Source organism: Chrysemys picta, chromosome 11 (assembly GCF_011386835.1).
Source record: "Chrysemys picta bellii isolate R12L10 chromosome 11, ASM1138683v2, whole genome shotgun sequence".
Classification (NCBI taxonomy): domain Eukaryota; kingdom Metazoa; phylum Chordata; order Testudines; family Emydidae; genus Chrysemys; species Chrysemys picta.
This window is the reverse complement of record NC_088801.1, coordinates 37,359,462-37,380,732: the sequence shown is the minus strand read 5'-3', so window position 1 is coordinate 37,380,732 and position 21,271 is coordinate 37,359,462. Positions and strand designations below refer to the sequence as shown.

Below are 21,271 nucleotides of genomic sequence, written 5' to 3'. Positions count from 1 at the left end.
AATGCAGCATTGGACAACGTGGTTTTGCATGTGTGCAGAGTTCTTAGATGCTGTACTGTTCTGTTTCTATGCCACGTTCCATAACAGAATCGGCATCATTTCCCTTTAGGAGGTTAAAAAAACAGGAACAATTCAATTACATTACATGTTTGTCATGGTGTGAAAAACACATAGCTTTGCAGTAGAGAAGGCAAATCCTATACCAAGTCCCATACATGCAAGGCATGGTAGGAAGAGTGCCTGTATCCCCCTCTGGAATCAGTAAAATCCCATGAGCAGGATCATGCAGTAAATTGAAATAGACATAACTTCATGTATGAATTATAACAGGTCTGTACATTAGAAAGCATAAGTCCTCCCCCACCATCCCCAAGATCACATCTGAACTATAACCTGTCACTGACAGCATGTCTACACTGGCGCTGAAGGTGTAATTTCTAGCATGGGTTGACATGCCCATGCTAGTTTTGATCAAGCCAGCGAGCTAAAAATACCAGTGTAGCTGCAACTGCACTGGCAGTGCAATAGATTAGCCACCCCAAGTAAAATCCCATCTGAGATTACAGGTTAATACTTGGAATACCTAACCTGTCCTACTACCCATGCAGCCAAGCTGCTATTTTTAGCATGCTAGCTAAATCAGAGCTAGTGCAGGAATGTCTACCCAAACTGGAAGTTCCACCTCCAGCTCTAATGTAGACGTGCCTTTAGATACTGGAGTGATAAAAGTGCTTCCTGTACTCCATCTAGGGTTGCTAACTTTCTATTTGCACAAAACCGAACACCCTGGCCCCAGCCCCGCCCCTCCTACGAGGCCCAGCCCCCACCCCTTCTGTGAGGCCTCATCCCCACTCACTCCATCCCTCTTCCCTCTGTCGCTCACTCTCCCCACCCTCACTCACTCATTTTCACTGGGCTGGCTTAGGGGACTGGGATGCGGGGGGTGGGGGGGTGCAGGCTCTGAGGTGGGGCCAGAAACGATGAGTTCAGAGTGCAGGAGGGGGCTGCAGGCTGAGGCAGTGGGTTGGGATGCGAGAGAGGATGAGGGCTCCAGCTGGGGGTGCGGACTCTGGGGTGGGACCAGGGATGAGGGATTTGGAGTGTAGGAGGGTACTCTCCAGGCTGTGACCGAGGGGTTCGGAGTGTGGGAGGGAGCTCTGGGCTCAGGCAGGGGGGTTGGGTGCAGGAGGGGATGAGGGTTCTGGATGGGGGTGTGGGCTCTGGGGCAGGGCTTGGGATGAGGTGTTTGGGGTGAAGGAGGGTGCTCTGGGCTGGGATCGAGGGGTTCAGAGGGCGGGAGGGGGATCAGGACTGTGACAGGGGGAAGGGTTGCGGGGGGGGGAGTGAGGGTTCCGAATGGGGGTGTGGCTCTGGGGTGGGGCTAGGGATGAGGGGTTTGGAGTGAAGGAGGGTGCTCCAAGCTGGGACCGAGGGTTCAGAGGATGGGAGGGGGATCAGGGCTGGGGTGGGGGCAAGGGGTTAGGGCCTGGAAGGGGGTCAGGGGTGCAGGCTCCTGACGGTGCTTACCTCAAGCAGATCCCAGAAGTAGTGGCATGTTCTCCCTCCGGCTTCTACGTGGAGGCACGGCCAGGTGGCTCTACATGCTGCCCCATCTGCAGGCGCCGCCCCTGCAGCTCCCATAGGCCGCAATTCCTGGCCAGTCAGAGCTATGGGGGTGGAGGTTGGGAGGGGGGCGCGTTCAGAGCACCCTGGCTGCCCTAATGCGTATGAGCCGGAGGGGAGACATGCCAGCTGCTTCCCAGGAGCCTGCCAGCCCCACTGTGCAGAGCCGCCACCGGACAGGCAACAGCCCAATCAGAGGTGCTGACCAGAGCCGCCAAGATCCCTTTTCGACCCGGTGTTCTGGTTGAAAACCGGACACCTGGTCATCCTAGCTCCACCCAGTCCCCTCTCTTAGTTTGCTTCAGCCATTCCAGCCTCCATGCCTTCTTACACACTACTCCCTATGCTTGGAAAGGCCTCCCAATCAATAGTTGCCAAGCACCCTCCCTGTCTCTCTTCAAATCAGTCTTAGCCCCTCCTCCCCTAATCTGTGAGGTCTAAGCACACACACCATCAAATACAATGTCACTGTCTGTTACTTGTGTTCATTGCACCACACTTGTGCATGCTATTAGGGTGTAATAATCTCTTCTGGGCAGTAGTTCCATGTGTATTTTAGTGCTACAGAATACGATGTAAATCTAACTCTGCTATGTGAATAATAAAGAACCACCATGGTATGTGACATGCTGACTACATTCAGTGCTGACACACATACCAAATTGGGTCCATTTTTCCTGTTCTGTATCTCAAGAACCTGTCTGTTCCTCTTCATCTGCCACACCCTAGTCATCGTGACACATAATTTAAACTGCAGTCTCCCTCTCTTTGGCCTCCAGGACTTTCATTTCTGCTCCCCTACAATCTATTCACAGTGTAGCTGCTAACATCCTCTTCAGCTATGTCTACACTACAAAGATAAGTAATTACTATGGTGGTGCATGTCCATACTACCCTCCTTGGGTCGGTCGTGTGCATCCTCACCAGGAGCGCTTCCACTGACCTAAGAGGGGCAGGGTGGGGAGCTGAGAACCCAGTCTCTCAGCTCTGCTAGCAGTTCCCTGCTGCGAGCCAGGCTGCCCCCCTCTCTGCCCAGGGCTTCTTGTCTCCCCGTTCCCTGCCAGGAGTTGGGCAGCCTTGTCATTTTCAAGGCTCAGGGGGAGCAGGCAGGGGGTGCTGCCCTGCCTTCTTGCCCTGGCTCCCAGCCAGCAGCAGGATCCAGCCACCCAGGCGTCTCGACCCGACTACCAACCACCCAGCAATCCAGGGGCAGCTGGGCTCTAGCTGCCTGGCCAACAGCTGATCTATTTAATGCAGTGTCTGCACAGACATTGTGTCACCCTAACCACACTGACATAATCCTTATGCCTCTCATGGAGGTGGAGTTATTATGTCAATGTAGTACGGCCTTACATCAGCGGGAGGAAGGCTGTAGTGTAGACACTGATATAATTAGGTCGACATCAGCTGCCTTATGTTGACCTAACCGTATAGTGTATAGTTCTGCTCCTGCCAACATCTCAGAACTTGTTTTCCTTGTGAACACTGCTCACCCTCAAATTCCCTTTGTTCCTTCCTTCACTCCACACCTCTGACTCCACACTCTCAGGCCTAGATTCCTGGAAGAGGCTATTCTCCTTCAGTGCACAACGGTAACTTGTTCCCCTCCTTCAAAGCCCAGTCGGTGACTTGAGCTATTAGTTTGCCACAACCTTTCACGGAGGAGCATGGTAGTGACACACACACACACACACACACATCCAGTCACTGCTACACTTCTAAAGCAGAAGCAGCAGCAGCTAATGAACGATAAAGTAACAACTCAAATGGTCACAACCCAAAACGCTCCATGTGCAGAATGCTGACTTAAATTTGCACAGGAACATAGAAACTGCCCTACTGGATCAGGCCAGAGGTTGATTTAATCTAGCACCCTCTCTCTGACAGTGTCCAGTGTGCTGCAGAGGAAGATGCAAGAAACTCCACAGTAGACAGATGTGGTGTAATCTGCCCCATAATCTTAATCCCTAAAAATTAGAAATTGGAAACCCAAGGTTTATCTCCCTTCCAACATTATTGTTAGCTAGTTGTTGAGTATTTGCTCTCCACACAATATTAAAAATATAAGAAGTAACATGGACACTTCTGGGTTCCAAAAAAACTGTGTTTATTAACTATGCATAAACCCAACACTGAATATTCTTGTTATCCATATCAACATCCAATCCCTCTTTGCATCTTGTTAAATTATCGGCCTCAATAATAGCCAGTAGCGCCTATTTCTAGTCTAATTATGGATTATGTGACAAAGCATTTCCTTTTTATCAGTTCTGAATTTTTCACCTTTCGGTTTCATTGAATGTCCCGCTGTTGTTGTGGGATGAAAGGGCTAGTCCTTTGTATTTTATTGTTTTTTCCCCTTGCACTAATTGTGTTTGTTATTAAATCTATATCAACTGATATCTCAAACAATTCATAGAGTTCAAGGCCACAAGAAACCATTAAATCACCATGTCCTCTGGTTTAATCCTTTCTCCTTAGAAAAGGCAGGCTTGGATGAATGTAATATAACTGATTTCAGGATGTGATGAAAAGCTAAAAGAATGAGAGACAGGACAGGAGGAAAGAAGGGGGGGACAGAAAGCAACACAACAAGGGAAAAAGAAACAGTACAGCATTTTACATGCCTTTGTGCGCAGGGAATTAAATATCCCCACTGACAGACTGAGGATTGGATGTCATGATAATGTAACAACTTTCAACACTCATAGGTGAAAACAAAGTTCCTTAAACAGTAGCAAGGCCAGCTGTCCTTCCTCTTGGGGAGAAAGTCCCTTAACCTAGTCTGCTCCTTCTGAATTGAGGTCAAGGAAGCTGAGATGAGTCAAGATGAGCAGCACTGCTGGCAGGTCGGAAGATGAGCTAGCGGGGAGGGGGGGATGATTCTTTTTTTCAGTCTCTTTTTAAGAACCCCAAAAGGGGTAAAAGTTAGCGGCATATTTTATCCTCATTATTTTGTCCACCAATTACATCCATTTTCATAAGGCCAACCTTGGCATAGGTAACTTTATGCCCATATTTTCTTGTTTACCAAGTATGTTCTCACCACAGTGCTTCACTTATATCCGTTGGCCATTTTTGTTTAAACTAATTCAATTTTTCTGTCTGGTTTTCTTGCACCTATTCATAATGTTTATTTATTTTGTCCTAATCCTGTAAAATTAGCACCATTTATTCCATCTAAATGAATACAGTACACCCCTTTTTAATAGGCAAATTCCCTACTTCACCCACAGCACACAGACCTCAATTTACCTGTCCAAATGCCCCTCCCCAAGTTCATGGGGTTTGGTTGTTTGTGAGTTATCAGTACAACCCATCATAAACCTCAGCCCAAACTTACTCCCTGCATTTAGTTGCCAACTCCCCTTCACTCCAGAACCTCCTCTGCCCCATAAAAAAAGGTCTCTCACACCTTTTATAACCTAGTTACAGCTAACTGGACCCACCTGCCAGCTTGAGTTGGCAGCAATAACTTTTTTATTCAACGTTTTAGCACCTGAGCCTATGATGAGCAAATAGAAGAGCCCGGCATCCCTATGTAGGGGCTTAGTCTGTCACCCTGTCACTTTCCCTATTCAGTGGCAGCCGTCCACTTTAGAGAGGCCCCAGGGTCAGCCATGGCTGCAGGAGTCTTTTGACAGGTGGTTTCGATGGATCCATGCTGCCAAGGAGTGGGGCCAGAACAGGGGTGGAGGCACACTGCTTCGTACCAACTGCAGAACTTGTGGGCTGGACCCTCATCTTCTTCCACAGGGGAAGGATTGGGGGGAGGGAGGGAATATCCTCCTCCTCTCCAGAAAGAAAGGAGGAGGAAACTCCTTGAGGATCTTTCAGAGTTGCCTCCCCAGTACCTAGCTACTACACAGAGAGACTACAGTCTGCCCAGTGTTAGCAAATTCTGCATTTTAGATAGGAGATGATTTCTCTGTGTCAGAAACTGAGATGTGGGCTCATCTGTCCTACTAGTTACAGCCAGAGTAAGAACCAAAGGTCAGAGCTGGAATCAGAAGCTGGGTAAGGAAGCAGAGCTGGAGCAAGGCTGGGAACAAGGCAGGTACAGAAGCAATTACAGATCTGGGCACAAGCACTGAGCAGCCAGCTACCTCCTCCTGCTGCTGCTGCCTTGAGAGCACACCTCCTGGTTCCCTTCAGCCAATTAGGAGGATCTGCCAATCAGGCAGCTCCGCTATTAGCTCATTCATTAGATAGCCTGGAAAGAGAGAGCTAACTACTCCCAGACTCAGCTGCTGGCCTTCGTTCCCGACACTATGCACTGCAATCCCCTTTGGGGGGGCTCTAGAATCTCCCAGGTACACCTTCAAAGAATTCAGATCTAGCCTCAGAGCTAAATCCAGAGGAGAGGTGTAAAGCCGGGGTACCTGCTCTTGGTTCTGAATTTGGCCCTTAGCCTCCCGGATGGTGAAATAAGGCCCATCTCTTGCAGATGGAGGAAGGAAGAGCTCATAGTGAGGTTGGTCATGAAGTGAGATGTCTCAACAGGAGCAGGAGCCAAACAGGAAAGTGGAAAAGAAGCAGAGTCCAATAGAGATTCAGAAAGGGAAGGAGCAGTGGAGCATAAGCGCTTCACCTGTAGCTTGTAGTCACTATGATGGTGTCCATGATCACTCAGAGCCAAGAAGTCGGACACAAGTCTGCTTCATTCCGTGTCCCAGTTCTAACAGCTCAGCACTGCTTAACATGGGCTTTCTACATAATATAACTGGTTACAACTAGCTCTTACCAAAGCCTCTTAAAAGTACAGTTCCCTACAAATAAACTAAAACTAAAGCTGCTCCACTTGCAATAGTGGCCCAATTTCTCCCCATATTGCATGTATGCACTCATAATGCACAGTGGCAGCCACTTATCCCACATCTAGCAACATTTTCTTTACAAACCAGTTCCCCTGGTTCTTTCTGCTTATGAAACACTGGTTAGTCTTCCACTGTGTTAGATGAAGTGTTTCAAAATTTCTATTGACGAATCAGAGGCTTATACAGATCTATAATGCCATGTTCTGTTGCTTGCAAATCGAAGCTCACTGAATCAAACAGAATTGTAATGGAGTTGCTTCCTATTACTTCACAGCTGACTAAGCAGCAAGGCATAACAGGGGATGGGAGTTTTTAAAGCAGCTCTGACTGGAGAGAACATATTGGTCAGTTGAAAAGCCAGCTTCCCAAGTCACAGTAACTTCAAACGGTACCTTCAGCAACTTCAGAAAAACTGGGGAGTAAAGCTTAGGCAGCTTAACTTTGTAGCTCTTGTACCTGCTACAATGCTTAGGCTCCTGCAGTGTTTAAAGCCTGCAGTATAAGCCTTTGGAGGGTTGGCAGGACTTCAGAGTGCCCCAACAAGATTAGTTCGAAGGACCCCAAATCCAACTCATTATGATCCATGCCAGGAATATTTCTTGTTGTGTACTTTTAGGTCCTCATGCTGTGTTGCCCAAAACAAGTTTGGGCCTGAAAGAACTGCAGCTCTGCCACATGTTTCTAAATGGGTCTTTTAACCCACTTTTTATGAGGACGTCTATGAAGCTACTATGATATATGGAGAATTGGGCCATTTTAGAAAAGTTGGCTTTTCAGCTGAATAAATTCCACACACCCCAACGTTCCCTCCACTCCCCAACACACAGAGTCACATATTTTGGGTGCCTTGAGTGGGCCGGGGCTATTCAAAATTCAGGTCTGGGAGCTTATTGCCTTCTGTTTTTCTGCTACTGCATTAATGTATCACACACACGAGTTCCGATGCATTTTGTCAGGATTCCCACCTCCACAGATCAGAATTCTCAACATCCAAAGCAGCTGTCTCCATTTCCCCCCAGTTTAGGTTCTTGTATGTGGAATTATCCTGCTATTCAAGGAAAGTGAAGAGAACATCAGGTCACAAACTACCATAAAGAATTTACATGAAGGGTATGACAAACAGTTCTCTTTACTGTAGGACTTACTGTAATATTTCACTTGGAAAAAAGATATACAATTCAAAACAATAAAGAAGGAGTAGCAACCTTAGTTTGCTTTCTTGGGGAGGAGAGTGCTTGAGGATAGATAAATTCTGTCTATGCATGTTCCTTCTAGAAGAGAGAGCCCCTTCTCCTGCATGCACAGTACATGTATGCAACCACTGGTAATCCATCTTGTTTCAAAGACAGGTGAAAAGGCCCACTGCTCTTCATTCTTTTACATTTTCATTTTTTCACTCTCATTTGTCCTCACAGAATATCAGGGTTGGAAGGGACCAGCTAGTCCAACTCCCTATTCAAAGCAGGACCAATCCCCAACTAAATCCCCAAATGGCCCCCTTAAGGATTGAACTCACAACCCTGGGATCAGCAGGCCACTGCTTAAACCACTGAGCTATCCCTCCCCCATGTGTTTGTTTATTCTACCTGAGGCAGTGTGTTTGGTTTGAAGCGTGTCAGAGACTCCCCTTGGGATAACGAGCCTGGTGCATATCAATTTCTTTGTTAAATTGACGAACTCATATAAGCTTGCATCGTCCTGCGGGCATAACTGGACACTGCAAGACAGAGGTTCCTAGGGTTGTGTCTTGGACCGGAGATATTGGCTAGTGTCATTCGGTTGCACAATCCAAGGAGCAGCTTACATGCCCCAGGAGTGGGGGTTCTCACAGCAGAGCAGGGCAGGATAAGGCTGGCTGGCTCCCAGAATTAAGGAGTGGAGGGACCTAGCCAATCACCGGTCCAGGTAACACCAGGGGAACGTCACACTCCCCTCCCCTGTTCCATCCCTCTAATCGTTGTTGCTCTTCTCTTTACCTTTTCCAGTTCTAATATCTCTTTTTTGAGCTGGGCGACCAGAAGTACACGCAGTATTCAAGGTGTGGACATACTCCAGGTTTATATAGACAATGGGTTTTCCTCCTGTGACGTTACCCGATTAAAATATGACCATATAGATCATTGTTGCAGCCACTATTATATCCTGGATCAATCGGTCTTCAGCTGTCATTAAGACTGCGCTGATCACAACATGTCCTCCATTCTTCTCGCTTTCTTGCCTTTCTTCTCCACGTTCGTCCGAAATATTTAACAATGTCATCTTCCCATCTTCTTGAAGGCTGATCAGGTGGTCTTTTCTGTTCTCGCGAGTACCACTCAGTAATGATTGTGGTCCACCAATTGTCCGTGAACCGTGCTATGTGGCCCGCTCATCATATCTTATTATATCTGCTTTCCACGACAATATCTTTCACACCGCTGCGTTCTCTAATCATTTCATTTGAGATATGATCCAGAAGGGAAATTCCCAACATAGCTTGTTCCATTACCCTTTCAGCTACCGACAGCCGCTGTTCTTCTCTCTTCATCAGTGCCCACGTTTCATTGCCATGGCTGGCAGCACTGTTGAATTGAAGATATTTGTACGTGTAGTCTTGTCGATTTTTCCTTTGAGGATGTCCTTGATGGAATTAAACACACACCATCCTGCCCGAATCCTTCGGGAGAGTTCTCCGTTCATGTCTTGGCGCATATTAACTTCTTGGCCCAAATATACGTACTGTTCCACTTCTTCAATTTCTTCTCCTGTTACCGTTATTCGGGCTTTTCGTAAGATGCCTGATCGCATGTATTTCGTTTTGCAATGGTTCATTTTCAGACCGACCTGACTGCTTTTCTTGTCAAGTCTTCATAGCATGCTCTGCAATTGGTTGGTGCTTTCGGCAATTAGTACGATGTCACCCGTGAATCTGAGATGAGATAATCGTTCTCCATTTATATTATCACCACTCCTTCAATTGATCTTGTTCATAACCATTTCAAGGCAGGCAGTAAATCGTTTCGGTGAAATCGTATCTCCTTGCTTTATGCCTTTCTCGATTGGGATGAGGAGGGGAGTTTTGAGGAGAGTAATGTCTGTTGTACATCCAGTATTCACTTCCTTCAACAAACTGATGTTCTGCGTATTAATGCCCTGCTCTGCGAGCGCCTTTAATATTGCGTTGAGCTCGACGCTATCAAAGGCCTTTTCATAGTCGACGAAAGCAATGTACAGCGGGAGTTTGTATTGGCTAAGGGTAAATACATGGTCGATCATGCTGAAATTTCGTCGAAACCCTGCCTGCTCTCTCAGCTGTTGTTCATCCAGACTCTGCAAGAGTCAGTTCGTTATCACCTTTGTAAAGAGTTGATAGATATGAGAGAGCAGGCATATAGGAAGATAGTTCTTAAGATTTTCTCGATCCCTCTTCTTGTACAACAAGATAGTATTCGACTCCTTCCAGCTTGATGGTATTTTTCCTTCTTCGAGATATCGACTGAATCTTAAAGCGAGGGCCTTCCAAAGTTTTCCGCCTCCTGCAGAAATCATTTCTAACGGTATTCCATCTTTGCCTGGAGCTTTTCCCTTCTTCATCTGGTGTAGTGCACTTCAGACTTCGCTGATGATTATTGGGGGGACGTGTTCTTCTGACTCTTGGAGCGTTGGGAGAGGGATGTTGATTCTTGATTTGAACAGTTTTGTATAGAACTCCTTGCAGACCTCCTCCATCCCTGCTCTGTCAATTACTGTCTCTCCATCCTTGTTCTTCAAAATTGTTACGCTCAATCTATACTGCGCCAATTCCCGCTTGCACGTCCTGAGGCTCTTGAGTGATTCAGCTGTTTTAAGGAGCTTTTCTTTCCAGAAGTTCTCAAAGTCGTCCTTCAGTTTTTGCCGTATAAGCTTGCACAGAATGGAGTACTCGAGGTTATCATCAGAGCTCCTTTTCATATTTCTCCACTTCTCTAACAACCTTTTTGTTTCGTTCGAGATTCTTCCCTTTGCCTTCTTCATCTTTTCAATTTCAGCTGCTTTTATGCAACATCTCGGGTTGTCAGCAAAGATACTATAGTTCTCATCACACTTTTCCGTCTGGCTCCAGTCAAATCCAGAAATCACTTTCTTCAGCTTTGCTTCATTGAATGTCTTCAGGCGCTGTTTCCTGATTGCCATCTGTAAAGTTTTTTTTGAACTACTTCGTCAAAAATCAACTTCGCTCTAAGCAGGCGATGGTCACTGCCAGTGTTGAAGGGCTTCACCACAGAGATGTCTTGAACGATGCACCTTTTATTGACTAAAATATAGTCGATTTCATTCATACTCTTCGCGTCTGGCGCGATCCACGTCCACCTTTTTGCAATCCTCTTTTTGTACCAGGCGTTTGCCATGTACAGTTCTTTGTTTCTGCCATCGTTACCAGCCTTTCTCCTCTTTCATTTCTTTCGCCGCTGCCGTATCTCCCTATGAACTTTTCACCAGCTTTCCCTCGCCCGACCTTAGCGTTGAAATCTCCCATGTGACAGTGTAAGTGGACTTTTGCGCGAGGGCTCTTTCGAGCTCTTGGTAGAATTCTTCCACTTCTTCGTCCTCACTTGCACTTGTGATAGCGTAGGCCTGGATGACCTTGAGGATAGTTTTTGACTCCATCTGAAGATGCAGCACACCAGTACATGATTATATTAGCTGTCATGATATGACTTTCGAAACCCAATCCTTACTGACGATTAATCCGACTCCTCTAGCGCCATCTCCCTTTCCGAGCCTCACAGCGCTTCCATCCTTCCAGTTGACTTCCAACTCCTTCTTTCATCGGGTTTCGCAGATACTGAGGATATCGTATCTTATCCTTTTCATCTCCTTCTCCATCAGATGGCTTAATGTTTCCTCCCTCGCCAGTGACCTACAATTGTAAGTACACACAGCGAGGGCTGTCCTTTTCCATGTTGGCCTAGCACCTGACATTTTTAGCAACCTCTCGTCGCTCAATTTCCACTCCAGCACTAAAGAACGGTTTGATGACACGCAGGGAACTAAGACCCATTTACTCATGTTGTTTTAGCCTTTAACTTTAAGCCATTCCACTGGCTAGGCGGGCAGGCATACGTACCTCCTCAAGCTTAGCTAGCCTTCAACCTCTAAGGAGAAGGAAAAACACTCTTTCCTCTGAGAGAGCAATCCCCCTTCTTGGATTGGATAGTCCGACATGTAGCATGGTTAGACCTACCAAGGCCCCGCTATCATAGTTGTCAGATGGCCACGGTCACCGCTGCACCACAATGAGGCACCGAGGTACGATTTTGCATTGTTATATATTTGCAGCAAATATTGTACAAAGGCTGTCGAGTGAGATGTATATGAATAGGTTATGATTTGCTGGTTATGCTTATGCTGTCTGTATGCATGTATAATTTTTGGATGTGAAGCTATGAGAATTGGTTCTATATAGACACTCCCCGGGTTACGCAAGACCCAACTTACGCAAATCCACACTTACGGAAAAAGTTCGTAAACTAGAAATAGGAGGGGTTGTGTTTTTTTGGCATAATGGTCAGAGATACGTTTACGACTTATGCAAAATTCGAGTTACGCAAGGCATTCCGGAACGGAACGCTTGTGTAAGTTGAGGAGCGTCTGTATTTGGATTTCAAATGTTTGCTCCTGGGGGAATGCCCACAAAGTAATTAGCCAGCACATCTTGGAGGAACTATTCAAATTGAGTAGCCCATTGAAAGAACATTTAACTGACAATGGACCATGGGAGATGCCTATCTACACTTAATGAAATTTCCTGCTGTGACTAGGCAAAATGCATGGACATGTGACTTGCCCAGATGACTCCAAACTCCATCTTGTTGCTGTAATTTTCCACAGTAAGAACAATGGAATGCCCTCCACAGGGCAAAAGCTATAAAAGGCCCTGGCAACACCTCCATTTTGTCTTCATTCCTGCTACTTACCTCTGTAGGAACTTTGCTACAAACTGAAGCTCTGAACAATAGACTGAATGACCCATCCAAGCTGTGGATGTACTGCAGAGACTTGACTTAAGCCAGCAGTTAATTCCATCACTGCTACAAGCCTGAATCAAGAACTTTGCCATTACTGTAAATAATTGATTCCTTTAACCAGTTTGAACTCTCATCTTTCTTTCTTTCATTTTATGAATAAACCTTTAGATTTTAGATACTAAACGATTGGCATCAGTGTGATTTTTGGGTAAGGTCTAAGTTATATATTGACCTGGGTATGTGGCTGGTCCTTTAGGATCAGAAGAACCTATTATTTGATGAGACCGGTTGTAAAGAACCATTCATCTCTGAATCCAGTGTTTTTGGTGGTGATATAAGAACTGGAATGCCTGAGTAAACTGCCTTTATGTTTTCTTGGTAGCCAGTGTGGTGAAACAGGAGTTTAATTTTGTGACTGACTTGGTATATCTTATAAAAGAATAACCACCAGTTTTGGGTTGTGTTTGCCCTATTTCTCAGCAGTTGGTCCTCAATTTGGCATTCTCAGTTATGACCCACTAAGGCATGGTTACACCTCCCCAGGGCATAGTTTCAAAAGGGCTGATTGGAAGTGGGTCATTTGCATTCCCTTTACACCCAAATACTTCCTAGTAAATCCACTTCATACATATTGGTCCCAAAAGCCTTTGAAGTTCATAATACCTTCCAGAGAGTGCATTAGCCAGTCTCCTAGAGAAGTTACATACACACAATTCCCCAATAACACATACACAATTGCATTTTTAATACAATGGACCCCAAAGGTATTAAACCTAATTCAACAAAGTTCAACCTAATTCAGTAAAGTTCATTCAGAATATTGCAGGAAATGATTAGTCTGTCACAGTCCCTTCTGATTTCCTTGTATGCCATGTACACACAAAACGGAGCGTGAGGGTCTAATCCAATTTGTGTTGAAATCAATGGAAGTAACTTGGAAGGCTCTTAGGGGAAGCTGGGCCAGTGAGGGAAAAGGAACAACAGAGAACAGCAGCAGTCCAGGAAGCCAGGATGGAAGAAGATCCCAAGCCTACTTAGCATGTACAACAATTCCCCATAAACTCTCTACCCTTAAATCACTGGACCCATTATGAGGAAAGGGCCAAGGTCTGTGGCTTTTTGCTCCAAAACAAATTCCTACAAAGCAACAAAAGAAGAGGCAGCATTAATTTTGCATATTCACTCGGCTTCAGCTAATACAATCAGGTTTATTAAACGCTTAAGCATGCTGGAGAATTGCAAAAGAGCTGAGGTTAACATTATTGGGTGCCCTTCACACTTACGACACAAAACCTCATTGCTAACTCTCACGCGCAAGTTGTAAATGATCGGATTACGGATGCCACAACCAATCTACCTGTCAATACCTAAAATAATCATAATTTGGACACTTTTTAAAAAAGAAACAAAACTGTTCTTATTAAGTGATACCACAATACCTCAATTTTCCCCCTACAGTTTGCCAGGTTTTATTTATTTGGTCTCAGGTACAGGAATTTCCATGGCACTCATCCCCATAGTATCTGAACTCCCAGACGTACAACAAAACAGAGATCTTTCCCTCCCCAAAGAAAAGTTTTGAGAAAGACAGAAACATACACGCACATGCTCTAGAACAGCTAATAGCCGAGCAGTCGGGGTACTCAACTGAGATGTGGGAGACCCAGGTTGATGTCTTGCTCTGCGTGATTTGAACTAAGGACTTGACTCTAGGTAGCCCATCCCAGGTGAGTGCCACAACCACCAGGCTATAGAATCTGTCTTTCTGCACCACCCTTTGGAGCTGTTCCACTTTGTATAAATAATTAGTCCCTGGGCCACAGAAAGAGACTGAGCCTATAGCCAATGGTGTTTGCCACGACCACTGGGCTATTGCCTATTATGGAGTGGGTCGCTTTCTCTCCAGAAATTTAGCCATGGACCTAGAAACATTTGGTTTTGACAAAACAGCGTTTTTCTATGGGGAAAAAGAGGTTTGTAAAAAAAAATTTGATCTGCTCTACATTTGACAAATGTGCTTTTACTTTATCTCCAAAGTGCAGTAGATTTATTTCAGTTGCTGGCAGGGATGAGATTATCCCTGGAAGGACAGTGCCAGAATTTGGCCAAAACTGTATGGAGGAGATTGCGGTTACCTTGCCATAGCTCTATGCGTACTTGTTACTTAAGGGAACATCTCAAAGGACCCTGCTGTGCTTCGCTGTGGATACTGGAATATTCAGAGAATCCCTGCTACAGCAGATTTGGAGCCAACCCCTTCTCATGTGCTTTATGCAGCCTGGCGTTCCAAAGCAGCTGCCCACACATGGATTCTTCATCTACAAATGGCGATCCCATTAAATTAACAGTTAAGCATAGTCCACAGAATTGGGGCAGAGATACTTTTTTTCTTTTTACTCCAAATTGGCTAATCTTTCTGATTGGGGCAATACTCCAGGTGCCCCAATGTAGATGGATATGCATTGAACCAGACAACAAATGATATTGGGAAGGGAGAGTCTACAGTGATTTGGCACATTATTCAAATGAAAGTCCAACAACTCTATCCCTATTAAATAGATGAGCCAAAAACTGGACATGCCACTTTGCAGCCTGGTTACCATTTGACGCTATATATTGCATCATTTCTGATATCACTGACAATGCTAGCATGGTAACAGGTTGCTGGGCATTCTGAATGCTGGAAGAGTATATCCTCCCACTATCTGTACGTGTGTGGCCAATTTCTGCCCTTGGATAACACAGGCAACAGCCACTTGGAATCACATGCAGATAAAATTTGACCCATACTCAGTACTCTGCCGAGCCTCTACTCAACTGTTAATATTTACCAGAGACGTCATTTAGCTTCTTTTGAAGCCGCATGTATTATTATTATTGCTATTAAATATTTATATCGTATGAGTGCCCAATGACTCTTGAATGAAACTGGCACTTAATTTTTTTTAATAGATTAACTGTCTTGTTGTTACATTACATCTTGGTCTCATTTTTGCACTTTCTTTTACTGAGGAGTTTTAAAAAAAATTAAGTCACCTCTCCCCCGCAAAAGATGTTATCTCATTACTGCACATTTTTTCCCAGCTGCACTGTCCATGCTTCAGACACCTTTTGCCCAATGTAGCTCAAATTCAGCACCAATTACCCCCTGTGAAATCAATGGAACTGCATAAGCTGTAAGTCAGTGATGAACCTGCCCCCAAATGAGTACTCTAGAAGTATCCTTCGGTGTTGAATTCAGCTGCAAACTCTTCAGTGCTTCCCTTCCACTTGCAGAATGAAGAGCCAAATTCCACTCCCAGTTACACTGGTTCAGGCCCAGCGGTGTAAAAGAGCAAAATTTGACTCAAGTTATGGAACCGTACATCAAAGAGCTAAAAATACAACGTACAAACAGTAGCAAAGGTCTAGTAAGCTGTTAAGATCCCTGTCCTTTCCCAGGTGCTATGGGGATAGTATACAAATTACAATCCCCAGGGAAAATTAACTGAAGTCATTAACAACAACAAAATGTGATTCTTCTGCAAATTAAAATGATTAAGATCACCAGCTTCTGCCATCAAAAAGATCCAGAATCTTAACCTGGTATTACTAAATATTAAAACAATGGATTTTATCTGTAAATGTGAAGGAAATGAATTAAGAGCTCTGATGAATAAGGGCCTCTGTTTATCTAACAAGCAATTGCACTGGCACAATTTGTCATGTTTTATATGACAAATCATTCCAGCTCTCTGAGCTTAGATGGCAAATCTGTTTAACAGAAACACCCAGACTTTCACCCCTCATTCAGTCCTTGTCTCAATATAAATAAAAGGCTGCTATTAGTGTATCACATTTGTGTCTGTTTTGAGAATAAATGTCCAGATGAATCAACTGTTATTGTTAAGAGTCAGATTCTGACCCATCCTACAGAGGAGTGAATGCTAAAGCAAGGTTTAGGAAACCCTAAACAGAGAAATAATATAAAATACAGAAGAGAAACATGCAGTGCAGTAAGGTCTGCTGAACAAGCAAAACCTGCTTTGACACTGATTCACAGTATTTTAAAAGCACCTAAGGATTCTCAAGAGCCTCTTTAACATTTTATCCTCAACTCCAGCCTTGGTTTTTCTACTTCTGCTGACATCTGCTACCTAATGGCTTTCCCCCGACTAACAGGATGCACAAGTGGATTCTTGAGCCAGCAATAATGTAACCGGTATACCAGAAAGGGTGTGTTGGAAATTGTATGCCCAATATTTCTTTCCTGCCGCCACAGTGCTTGTCACATCTCCCGACCCCAGAGGGAGTAAATCTTGCCTCAAATGTGTGACCTTCCATGTCTATAGAGCAACATGTTCCTCGGTACCATTGGGCTGGTTCTTGGAATGAATCAGAAGAAAGCAACAGAAGAATGTTCTCCCTTCACATTCATTTTAAGGTAACGATCTATCACTTAGTTCCTTTTAAGAAAAAATTGCTCTAATATTTTAAGTAGATTTAATTTTCGAGGCTCTTTCAGTACAGATTAAGCATTAAAATGCTTAATACAGCATGGAAATGTAATTTAGATTCTAAAAACAATGGGGTTCTATCTAGCAAAGGCTCGATATGAGAAGATCTGTTTTTAAAGCGAACAGGCATCAGGAAAGACTTCCTAAAGTAAACTCAAGTACATTGCGGAATAACCTCCCAAAGGAAGTGCGGGGGGGGATTAAATTGCTCAGACTTATTAAATCTGGATCAGAAAAAAGTGCTAGAAAATGACAGAACAGGAAACCATCCTGCTCTGATAACAGGGATGGGCTAGGTGACCCAATAGGTCTTCATGTCCACCTCCCCATCTCTAGCTTCTTTCAAATTATATTGCTTCAAAACTGTGATATAAAGATGAATATCTCATAGCTACAAATAAGTTTTTCAAGCAATTTTGCCCCAAAGAACCAGCTTGCCACGCCCATAACTTTGCATCACCAGTCTCGTTTCCCTCTCTGTGTTCTAGTGTCTCTAAACTTCCCCCAGTTTAATTTACATGCATTGTTTCAATAACATTCTAAAGGATCCTTTCAGTATATTCTTGCTCCTGTGCTCTTCAAGTGCCTATCTGATTTCCTTTGAGAAAAGAAGATTCTCTCAGTTCAAGGATAAATTAATTCCTTCATTTTGAGGAGAAACATTACAACCGGGGCACTTAACAAAGGAAGTCTATTAAAAATGTAAAACATGCAAGAAAGAACACAGCTCCTTACATGCTCTCACAGAACTTTGTAAGAGTGCTGGGCTTTTCCTGGTTGCGTCTTTGTCGAAACCAACGCTGAATACTGCGTACATCCCAGTCCAGCTGCTTGGAGAGGCCTTCCAGTCTCTTCTCATCTGGATGCTACAGAACAAAAAGTGATAAAATGACTGCAGGTGCATTTTATCTTCATAAAAGATATCATAATATTGTTTTATATTTAGACCCCTAAGTCTGGTCATAAAGAACTCAATCCTACTGTACAACTAGGACTTACAGGCTCTACCCTAGCTCTCTGCCAGCCTCATGGACAACTGGAAGTACGGCAAAGTCTCTTCATACAAAACACCTATTGGTGGATGTATAATCAAAAACAGTACTCTAATAAAAGGGGCTAAGGCAATGCAGCTACATAGAGAAGTTTTAAAAGTTATTGGGGAAAACAGGAGGTTACAAATTGGCTTGGCAGAATTCAATTTTATATATATATCTATATATCAGTTTGATGGGTAATATCAATATTTATTTTTAAGCTTTTTTTTCTATTTTTCATCTCTTTAAATTTTCACAGTTGCACAAAATTAAAGGTGAGTCAGACAAGGGAGTGATCAGACAATTATTTAATGACGGTAGATGTTGAGATTCAAAAAGTTGAAGTTTTATAACCGTTAAAAACACAAATTTTCAACACCACATCAGAATATACAAAATAAATATCCTTAAATCAAACTCTATTAGGTTCTCAGGTAGCATTTTTCTTACGTTTTCTTATTATCAATGGAAATATATTTCTTCAGCAGTGTGTGTGTTTGGTGAATTCAACATTTTCTGACATTTACCAGTAAAAAACTAATCTTTCCACGCCTAGTTATAACTGAAACCTTTTCTGCAACCTCATCTCTAGCACTCCCTGCCTATCAAATGCTATACACTCCTTGAGCAATGGGGCCTGCAAAACTGCTCAGCATGAACCTTGTCTCTTTCATCACTCTGTGTATGTGTAACTGATGTAACTGTTGACATGAACAAGGGGATTGTTCAACTGACACAGAGAAACACATTTTCCTATACATTAATATTCAAAAACTACACTTTCTATTTTTAAAGTGACAGCTTCAAAGGAAGTCACCTTAGCAACTGAGACAGACATGCTCTGTAAAATTAGCTTGAAGTAGTCATTTTCAACACCAGCAAACATGACTGTTACTACATTGGAGTAGAGGTTACGCTGCATACTGTAGCACGCATAAGGTGAAGGAAAACTGAAATTTACTGGACTTGAGCACTACATGGGAAACAGGGGAAGGGGATACATTTCAAATTGTCTGTTGATGCTCTGTGTACAATATTCCACACTAAGTACATTCCAATGTCACCCATCACATTTTTTAAAAATTATCCTGATAATTCACTCTGTGCATCTGTTTTCCTGGGGATAAGATTTGCTCCTATAAGCCAATTTGATATGGTGGATGAAATGCAAGTGCTGCTATAGTTAAGACTGTGTGAAAGTTTCCATTATATAAACTCCTAAAATTCCATGGATTAATAAACCTGAAATAAAATCCCCTCCAGGCTGAAATTTGGTATCTGAGTCCCCAGAAAAGGGAACAAGGGAGAAAAGGGTATTTTTTCTTTAAAGCTGAATTTTAATCAGTTCAGTCATTTGTTTTTCTTTTTAAAAAAGTCATTTGGAGTCGACACCCATAGGGCTTATACAGGCAGAGCATTAACTGTAGCCAGTGAGAGTTTTGCCTGGGTACAACTGTAGCATCTGGCACGTAACAAAAATGACCAACTTGCTGGCAGTGGTTTGTAAGTGTGGCTTGCCAAACGCCAGGATGCTGGGGTGGGGCCTGGAAATCAGCCCCCTGCTCTGTGCAGTCATGGAACTTAGCCAGACCATCACAACTTGCGGTTCACACCAGACACTGGACTAGTAAGCATGAAAATGATCCTCCAGCACCTGCCAGAGCTTCATCAGCCAGTTCCTTGCCAGAGTGTAAGTATCTACATTCCTTTGCAGCTCTAAGTGGACTCCCCATTCTCCATTATATTCTCACTGGAGCTAGTTCTATGCACCAGCTGACATAACTCAGCAGGGATTAGACTGAATCTTAACACAGAGAAGCCCTGTATTTTTCTACAGGATCTCTGAGTCTATTATTCTAAGACACCTTCCCTTTCCCCCTGAATCTGAGAGGGAGTAGATGTAGTGGACCTTTCAGACAGGCAGGTGTATCTGATCCACCCTCTGCATGTATGCTGCCAAAATGAGCCAAAGCAATGTGAGCATGGCACCTACGCTTATTAGAAGAGTAGACTACCAAACCAAGAAGGAAATCAACTCCCCTGACGCAAGATGCGTAGGCAGGCGGCCAGCACCTAGAGCTCTCCAGGCATATTTCATCCTCTTCAACACCACGTCTGGTAACTTTAACCCTGAGAAAATGGCCAGTATGAAATCCTGATTTTGTTCTTTGTGAAAGAGATGCCTGCAAAGCCACAGGCCAGCTGAGATGTGGTGCTATGTTCAGCTGCAGGTTGGTGTTAACGTAAAATGGGAAGAATGACTAAAAGCAGAGGAAAGCTTCCTCTCGTGATATCTGTCCAAACGAAGTGGGCATATGCTAAGATCTTTAGACGAGGATAACGACACCTGATCATCACTGCATTCTCGCTGCCTAGCCTGATCAGGAGGATCAGACAGTGTCAGAAACTGCTGCTAGGACAATCTGTAAACATTTCACCAACAAAATCCACAAACATGGAAACCCACAGCCTTTATCTGAAGGGCAAGAGAAAATTAGCTGCACAAAGGGGCAAAAATGAGTTTAAGGCTTCCCTATCATTTTGCTGTATCCTACAGAATTCCACAAGTTGCAAAAATTCATTGCTAAAAATTATTTTCCTAGCTTTTTCTAATGCGAAGAATAGCCATCACAATACAAATAGATATCAGCCAACCAATAGTGCCCAATCCTTCCCAATTCACCTGAGAGTTGTAAAACTCAAATCCAAATCTGGAACATTGACATGCTAACATTATTGATAAAGAGTAACATTTCCCCACATTTGTCCAACCCCCTCTGCTCTCCCCGCACAAAAAATTAAAATACAAAAATGAATGTTAATATAAGCAGCCACATGATACCCATGGAGTATTTTCTATTCCAGTTTTCCTGGTTAAATGTGTAGCTTGGTATGATACTGTCATATTCTAACATGTATGCCATGAAGGGCTTGCCCACGTTGCAAAGCTAGCATGGGTAACAGACTCTTTACATTTGCATTTTCTGCTTTTAACTGTGAAATCTTAACATTGCATTAATAGTTACATAAGAACATAAGAAAGGCCGTACTGGGTCAGACCAAAGGTCCATCTAGCCCAGTATCCTGTCTACCGACAGTGGCCAATGCCAGGTGCCCCAGAGGGAGTGAACCTAACAGGCAATGATCAAGTGATCTCTCTCCTGCCATCCATCTCCATTCTCTGACAGACAGAGGCTAGGGACACCATTCCTTACTCATCCTGGCTAATAGCCATTAATGGACTTAACCACCATGAATTTATCCAGTTCTCTTTTAAACTCTGTTATAGTCCTAGCCTTCACAACCTTCTCAGG

The 21,271-nt window shown here is 43.9% G+C and overlaps 1 protein-coding gene across 2 annotated transcripts in view; it reads right to left on the bottom strand.

Annotated features, from left to right (window-relative positions):
* Positions 1-21,271, bottom strand: part of CERS6 (ceramide synthase 6) — a 208,959-nt gene that overhangs the window by 122,057 nt on the left and 65,631 nt on the right. For both annotated transcript variants that reach the window (XM_005290402.5, XM_005290403.4), the window contains exon 3: positions 17,659-17,789. In XM_005290402.5, the coding sequence (XP_005290459.1) occupies positions 17,659-17,789 (131 nt within the window). The remainder of the gene's footprint in view (positions 1-17,658; positions 17,790-21,271) is intronic.